The 7,456-nt window shown below is 56.0% G+C and overlaps 1 protein-coding gene across 1 annotated transcript; it reads left to right on the forward strand.

Moving 5' to 3' along the window:
• Nucleotides 1–301: 301 nt before the first annotated feature.
• Nucleotides 302–6,477, forward strand: TEKT2 (tektin 2). The gene is made up of 10 exons (XM_074162085.1): nucleotides 302–569; nucleotides 1,475–1,661; nucleotides 2,051–2,176; nucleotides 2,803–3,008; nucleotides 3,437–3,580; nucleotides 4,142–4,256; nucleotides 4,637–4,744; nucleotides 5,175–5,318; nucleotides 5,565–5,644; nucleotides 6,225–6,477. Exons 2-10 carry the CDS (start codon nucleotides 1,506–1,508, stop codon nucleotides 6,475–6,477), a joined length of 1,332 nt encoding a protein of 443 aa, XP_074018186.1. The 5' UTR covers nucleotides 302–569; nucleotides 1,475–1,505.
• Nucleotides 6,478–7,456: the final 979 nt, after the last annotated feature.

Raw genomic sequence — 7,456 nt, forward strand, 5'->3', positions numbered from 1 at the left:
AAAAAAGAAAAAAAAAGAAAAAACAGAAAAAAGCGGTGGGGGGGGCAGGAGAAAAAAGGAAAAAGCGGTGGGGGGGGCAGGAGAAAAAAGGAAAAAGCGGTGGGGGGGGCAGGAGAAAAAAGGAAAAAGCGGTGGGGGGGGCAGGAGAAAAAAGGAAAAAGCGGTGGGGGGGGCAGGAGAAAAAAGGAAAAAGCGGTGGGGGAGGGCAGGAGAAAAAGGAAAACGGGGACGGTGGTGCAAATCCTCCTGCCAGTCCTGCGAACAGGGTGGCCACACCGGGCCCAGGCCCCCCCGCCCCATTCCCTTGGGTTATTGGTTATTGGTTTTTTAATTTTTTTTTTTAATAATAATAACAACGGGTTTTGGTGTTGCTTTGCCCCCGTTTGCAGCGTGTCGCCCCCTGATCCCTGCGGCAGAGACGGGCCGAGGAACGTGTTCCCACCCCCCACCCCCCGCAACCCCCTCCCGCTGCCGCGCGCGCCGCCGCTTGGCAACGGTCCCGCGCGTGCCTGGCAACCGGCCCTGAGGCGGCGGGACCGGGCCCGAGAGGTGACGGGAGAGGGGCCGGGCCGGGACCGGGGCCGGGCGGTGAGGGGAGAGGGACGGGACCGGCTCTGAAGCGGTGAGGGGAGAGGGACGGGAGCGAGGCCGGGCGGTGAGGGGAGAGGGACGGGACCGGCCCTGAAGCGGTGAGGGGAGCCAGGCCCGGCCCGGCCCGGCCCGGCCCGGCCCGGCCCGGCCCGTGAGGGGAGCCAGGCCCGACCCACCGCCCAAGCCGGTAGGGAGGGCAGGCCCCGGGGATGCAGGAGCGGGGCCGGGGATCGGTACGAGCCCTGAGAGAGTAGCGGGGCCCTGGCACAGAGAGGCTGGATCGCCCCGCTCAGGGCTGCCTGCGCCCAGTCAGGGTGAGGGGCTCTGCCAGCTGGGGGCTGAGCCCCTTTCCTCTTCTCCCTTTTCCCCCTATGGGATCACCCCCTGAGCACTCTGTGCCTTCTCTCTGGCTCTGCAGCCCCGAGTCCTGCCCGCAGGGCTTCCTTCCCTTCAGGAGTTCCCCGGCTTCTCTTCCCCAGTGGCCTTTGGGGCAGATGGCTGTGGCCAGGAGGACTGGGGGACAGGGCATGGGGTATAACGGAGCCAGGGAAACTGCCCCAGAACTCCCCTTGACTGTAGATTTTCTGGGATCTGCAGTCTCCTCAGGAGCTGCTCTGATCCTGTTGAGCGGTCTCTGCAATTCCTGCCGGTTTTGCAGGGATGTGCTGGGTACCGAGGAAGATGGCTGTGACCCCACTTGTTCCTGCAAAGCCCCGAGTCCCCTGGGACTGCAGCCCTGGGCTGAGCCTACCCAGCTGTAACAAAAGCACCATCAGTAACATAATCAGCCATTTTGTCCAAGCTGCTTGTCTCCTGAAGAGCTTTCCAGTTTGTGGGTGCGTCTCCATTTCTGGTGTGTTTCCATGAATAAACACGAAAATCTTCCACTCCCTTTTAGTCACCTGTTTAGCAAGATGGCCACGCTGAGCGAAAAGCCAGGCCAGCGGTACACCGTGCCGGACTGGCACACCAACTCCCATCTCATCTCGGCCGATGCTGAACACCAGCGCTCTGCTTCCCACCGCGTCCGGCAGGAAGGCCGAGTTCTCCGCAACGAAACCAACAACCAGGTGGGCCTTCTGGCAGGTCGGCTGCTCCCAGGCTTGTCAGAATCACGGGCTGAGGGGCATGGGAGGGCGTCTAGATCTGGATGTGTGGACGAGGGAATAGGAGAAGGCTTTACCTCTACAGAACCTGCTAAAAATGTACATTTACTTCCTGCAAACCCAGGTGCAATGATGCATGTTTACTGTCGTGAAATCCCTGGGTGTGATTCTTGTGTCCATTGCAACTCGTGGTGTTTTCTGTGCTCTCCGTTTACGTAGATGACTATTAGACCAAATGGCAACGTGTTACATTCCTGTGAGGGGGTCAGTCAATCCTGAAACAGCGAAAGGCTATGGTGAGATTCATAAGTGCAATTTAAAAAAGAGTAATGGCGTTTCTCCTCTAATTGCAGGCGAAATGGGATGAGCACGACAACCGAACCCGCCTGGCTGAGCGTATCAGCAGCGTGAACAGATGGAAAGAGACCCTGGACAAATGCCTTGCAGACATAGATGCGGAAATCGATGCTTTAGCCAAAGTATGTTGGGAAGACAGATGGCTGGAAATCAACTTACACTCTCAACATGGGATGTTAAATAATTGAGGCTTCTCTTCTGCAATGGGCAAGCCCATATGGAGTTTAAGGGGGGTTTATCACAGGGATACTGAGATCCAGACCTGATGCAATGACTTCCTGGAAAGCCAAGCCGCTGCGTTCTTGGCTGAGCCACATTGTTTTATGGAGCTGTGCACTGCACACTCATGTTTGGGTTTTGGGGTGGGTTTTCTTGGTTTGGTTTGGGGTTTTTTTTAAAGCAGTGAAGGATAATGAGAAATACGCTAACACCATCATTCAAAAATGTTTGATTTTTAGAGAACAGCCGCAGGACATCTCTCTGATTTATCTAGTTCTAAGCCCAGAGGCTGCTGCTCCGGGAGTCATTAGCCCCCAGCGAGGTGTGACTCCCAATGCAAATGGCAGATATAGAGGACTAATATGTTCGGCTCTCGCCATTTTCATTCCAGACTTGCTCTAAGGTTTCGGAACTGCAAAGAGAGGCAGTGCGAGGCCCTCTTAATGAGGGTATCCGTGGATTCCCTTTCCTTTCTTCCTCCCATCCCTGAAGGAGACCCCTCCCACACCCAGCTGGCTTCTTCCTGCAGGTGAAGGAAGCAGCAGAACGTGCACTCCAGGCAAAGAACTTGCCTTTGGACGTTTCCATCGAGTGCCTGACGTTCCGGGAGAGCCGCCGTGCCATTGATTTGGTGAGGGACCCTGTGAGCGAGGAGCTGCACAAGGAGGTGAAGGTGACAGAAAAAGCCAAGAGAGAACTGCAGCAGAAAGTGCACGAAGCCTTCGAACAGCTATGGTGAGGCGAATGGCACAGCTTTGGACCGGACTCTGCCCTCCTTGCTTGGCCCCAGCAGTTTAATGTGCCTCTAAAGCCAGGCTGAGATGGGCGAGCAGGCAGGCATGGTTACCCCAGGGCAGTGAGCCACGCGGAGGAGCCTTTGGTGATTATTGTCAGGGTCTGTGGAGCTTGGGGGGTTGTAGGGGAGACCAAGTCAAGGGAGATTTCACAAGCATCCTCTGAAAATTTTGGCCCACATAGATATCTTGTGCCACCCCCCTTGGTTCATGACCAGTGAGCTGGAGGTGCCCCTCCTCGTGGGTCCCCAGGGCGCTGCCGAGCAGAGCACTTGAAAAAGATGACTGAGGCGGTGATGAAAGCTTTGGAAATTGGGAGCTGCCTCACCCCTCCGCGTGTTCCCTGCTTACTCCAATCCTGCTTTTCAGCCTCTTGCAGGAAGCTCGCCAGCAGCTGAGCAGTGACCATCGGGACAAGGTGGAAGCACTGGACATAGATCACAACTGCTTATCCCTCAGCGTGAACTCCCCCAACATCTCCTTCAAGGTCAACCCAACCCGAGTCCCAAACGGGTAAGGAAAGAGCCTGCCCTTGTGTGGCCAAATCTCTGCAGGTGCTTGAAAGGGCCCTGGGCTGCTTTGTCCTTCCACGCTATGTCCTGCCTTGACGGTGCAGCTTTGGAGAGAGCTCAGAACAGGAGGTGGCTGCTGAGATTTGTTGTGGCTCTTGAACTGTAAAGCCATAGACCTTTGGTAGTTATCTAAATTGTCACCGTAAAACCAGAGGAGCTGTCTGCCTTCAGTCAGACCTTCCTGGTGCGTGGCTGGAGGTGACTCAGTGAGTGGTGTGGTATCGGCCTCTGGGGAAGATGCTGCACATTCCTACTTGCTTGGCGTTTCCTAGCATGGTTTGGATGTGTCCCCGGTTTGAGCAGATGTTGCGCTCGGTGCAGGAGCTGTGGGGTAGCGATCTCCAGCTGGTGCGGCGAGGAGATCAGACGGGATGTGACCTCCAGAATTCCTTAATTGTTTCGTGCTGCACAAAGCCTTCTCAGTCTGCAGCAGGTGGTTCCTTTTGAACTGTCTTGCAAACACTTGACTTATTTTCATAACTGAAAACTGGTTTGTTCACAGATCCGTTGCATCTGATGCGTGGGAACGGTATAGCCAATGTAACAAGGAGCGTGCTGAGGCAGAAATGAAAGCCTCGATTTTGCTCCGAGAAGCAACGCTGCTCGCCATCGCTCAGGTAAATCAGTGCCTCGGCTGGGAATCGGTGGTGCAGAAGTTCTGGATGGAGAGTGGGCTGGTGTGTGCTGTGGCCGGGGGAAGGGAGCCTTTGAAAAGACAGCATCAACCCACGGGTCTCTCTGAGGGCAGCTGCCCTCCTGTTTTGAGAGAGGAGCGTGGTTACGCTGCAGAGCTTGCAGCAGCCTCAGACGCCTGGAAGACACAAACCTGTCCGTCGCCCCCGGCCTTCTGGCCTCCAGGGGGTGCGTGACCTGCACATGCAGGGCAGCAGCCAGAACCCAGCTGGATTTGCTCGTAGGCTTGTCCCAACCTCTCAGCAAACACCGGGGAGGGAGACACCGTCTGGAGGTGAGTGACTGGAGCCTGTTCTCTCCTCAGACAAACAACGAGCTGGAGGCTCAGCGTGTAGCTACAGAGTTTGCCTTGCGCAAGAGGATTAGAGACCTGGACAGAGCCTATGATGAGCTGAAATGGCAGGAGAAGAATGTAAATGTTGCTTCCTTGGTTATCAAACACAACCTTGGGTGGGAACTGAATCCAAAAGGCTGTTTGTTATGTGGAAAGCTACTTGGCCCGAGCCCGGTTTCCACATGAGAGCTGTGAAGTGGCACATGTATGATCCCTGCACCATCCAACACCCTACCTCCTTCTGCCATCACAGTTGCTGCTCGGGCATTTCCTGTCAGCAGTGCCAGATTTTGGGCTGTTTCACCTCTGGGCTCAACTGCTGTGGCCATAAAATGGTGGCAGCACCATGGCTGGTCCATGTGAAAAGCCCAGTCTGAACAGACGGGTTCAGTCCTTGGAAGCCACCAGCCCTTTTTTAAAACCCAGTTCCAGCACAGTAAAATCCCAGGACACAGAGGGGCTGTTCTCCAGCCTGTATCCACTCATGATACATGTCTCTTATCTCTAGACCTTGGAGGAAATTGCTGAGATGGAGGAGGACATCCGACGCTTGGAGGAAGATCTTAGAAGGAAAATACAAGATCTGAAAGTGGCCCACACCCGCCTGGAGACCCGCACGTGTCGGTCCAATATGGAGCTCTGTCGGGATCAGGTGCGTCCCTGGAGGAGGGATGGGGGGGACTGAGCAGGATGGGGGCGTGCGGGGGTCTGGAAAATCTGGGTGCACTTTGGAGAAAACCACAGAGGGGCTGAGCAATGGATCCTACTGTCACCAAAGGCACAGCAAGGAAAAAAGAAGTCATAGCTGGGCTGGAAGGGGCATGAGAGAACCGTGGCCTCTGTGAAACAACACTTGAGCCCCGTTAATGCTGCGCCCTTCTCCCTCCCCACCTCGCAGGTCCAGTATGGGCTCACGGATGAGGTCCATGAGCTGGAGGGATCGATCCGCGCGCTCAGGCAGAAGCTGGCAGAGTCACAGTAAGTCTCCTGCCCCTGCAGAGCAGTGGCCCAGCATTGCCCATGTGAGGGACACGGCTTCGTGCAGCCCTGGACCTGGCACACATCCAGAAGTGGCATTTTGGAGCTCTTGTCCGCTCGGATCAGGAGTGGAAATAGTCTTTGGGCTGGATGGGGAGCGGGACTGGGCAGCAGGGTCCGGGCAAAGCAGGAGAGGTCTGTGTGGTGGGAGGGTGAATGGGTTTCCCACGCTCCCTGCTTGACTCTGACTCCAGCCAGGCACAGACGGTTCCAAAAGGGAAAGAGGAAAAAAAAGGGTGAAAAATAAAGGGAGAAACAGAAGAGCTGCTCTGGGCTGGCGCGGGCTCCCCGGGTGCGCGTCTCTGCGGGAGCAGCGTGTGGGCTTGCTATTCACGGCCCCAAACAACCCTGCTGCTGTGCGACCAGAAACATCCCACGTGTTCGTTCTTCGTGCAGAGGCCGATGCTGCACAGGGATTTATTTCTGCTGCCAGGCAGTGGGAAGTTGGGTGTTTCCTGTCCAACTTGGGAAGGGAACGGAGTGTTTGAACCCAACTCCTCTCACCTCTGCTTGTTCCCAGGGATGCCTTGGACGCTCTTTACAGACAACTTCACCGCATTCAGACAGATATGGGCTACAAAGCCAATTCCCTGGTGCTGGACAACAAGTGCATGGACACTCGGAGAAAACTCCTGGTCCCTGCAGAGAAATTTGTACCGGAGCTCGACACTTTCAACCGGACCACGAACCGCCCGCTCTCCCCGCCCAGGAACGGGCAGCGGGCGCTGGCTCCCTGCGCCGGGGAGAAAGCTACCGGTGACTCAATTCCATAGCGAGGAAAGCAGACATCTGCGCCGTGTTAGGATAATGCACTTTTCCCTCCTCCTGGTTTGTCACATAACTGTCTTTTCGTATAACTCTCTGTCCCCTTATACGATGTTTATGGCCTCTTTGCACTCGGAGGAGTGTTAGAAACAATAAAGAGTCTGTCCCCAAGAACAGTTCATAGAATCATAGAATGATTAGAGTTGGAAGGGGCCTTAAAGATCATCGAGTTCCGACCCCCCTGCCCTGGGCAGGGACACCTCCACTAGACCAGGTTGCTCAAAGCCCCATCCAGCCTGGCCTTAAACACTTCCAGGGATGGGGCATCCACAGCTTCCCCGGGCAACCTGTTCCAGTGCCTCACCACTCTCACAGTAAAGAATTTCCTCCTAATATCTCATCTAAATCTCCCCTCTTCCAATTTATAACCGTTACCCCTTGTCCTGTCACTACATCTCCTGACAAAGAGTCCCTTTCCGGCTCTCCTGGAGGCTCCCTTCGGATATTGGAAGGCTGCTATGAGGTCTCCCCGGAGCCTTCTCTTCTCCAGGCTGAACAACCCCAGCTCTCTCAGCCTGTCTTCATAGGGGAGGTGCTCCATCCCTCTGAGCATCTTCGTGGCCCTCCGCTGGACCCATTCCAACAGGTCCATGTCCTTCCTGTGTTGAGGACTCCAAAGCCGGACACGGTATTCCAGGTGGGGGGGGGGGTCTCAACGAGCCGCAGAGCAGAGGGGTAAAATCAACCTCCCGCGACCTGCTGGCCAAGCTTCTCTCCATGCAGCCCAGGATGGGGTTGTCATCCCCGACGGCGTTGGAAAAGGTTTTTTTTGGGGCTGATTGAATCCGTCTTGGGGGTTTTTTTGGTGGGTTTTTTTTGAAGTCCCAACGAGAAGGGGCGCCCGCCGCCGCTCTCCTCCGGGACGCCAGGGGGCGCTGTGCGCGGCGGCCGCCGCGCACAGCGCCCCCTGGCGTCCCGGAGGAGAGC

This window comes from Numenius arquata, chromosome 21, assembly GCF_964106895.1.
Source record: "Numenius arquata chromosome 21, bNumArq3.hap1.1, whole genome shotgun sequence".
In the NCBI taxonomy this organism is placed as follows: Eukaryota; Metazoa; Chordata; class Aves; order Charadriiformes; family Scolopacidae; genus Numenius; species Numenius arquata.

Coding starts and splice junctions, on each gene's coding strand:
- TEKT2 (XM_074162085.1), top strand. CDS start 1,506: ATGGCCACGCTGAGCGAAAAGCCAGGCCAGCGGTACACCGTGCCGGAC. Junction 1,662..2,050: donor GCAACGAAACCAACAACCAG/GTGGGCCTTCTG, acceptor CTCTAATTGCAG/GCGAAATGGGATGAGCACGA. Junction 4,257..4,636: donor CGCTGCTCGCCATCGCTCAG/GTAAATCAGTGC, acceptor TTCTCTCCTCAG/ACAAACAACGAGCTGGAGGC.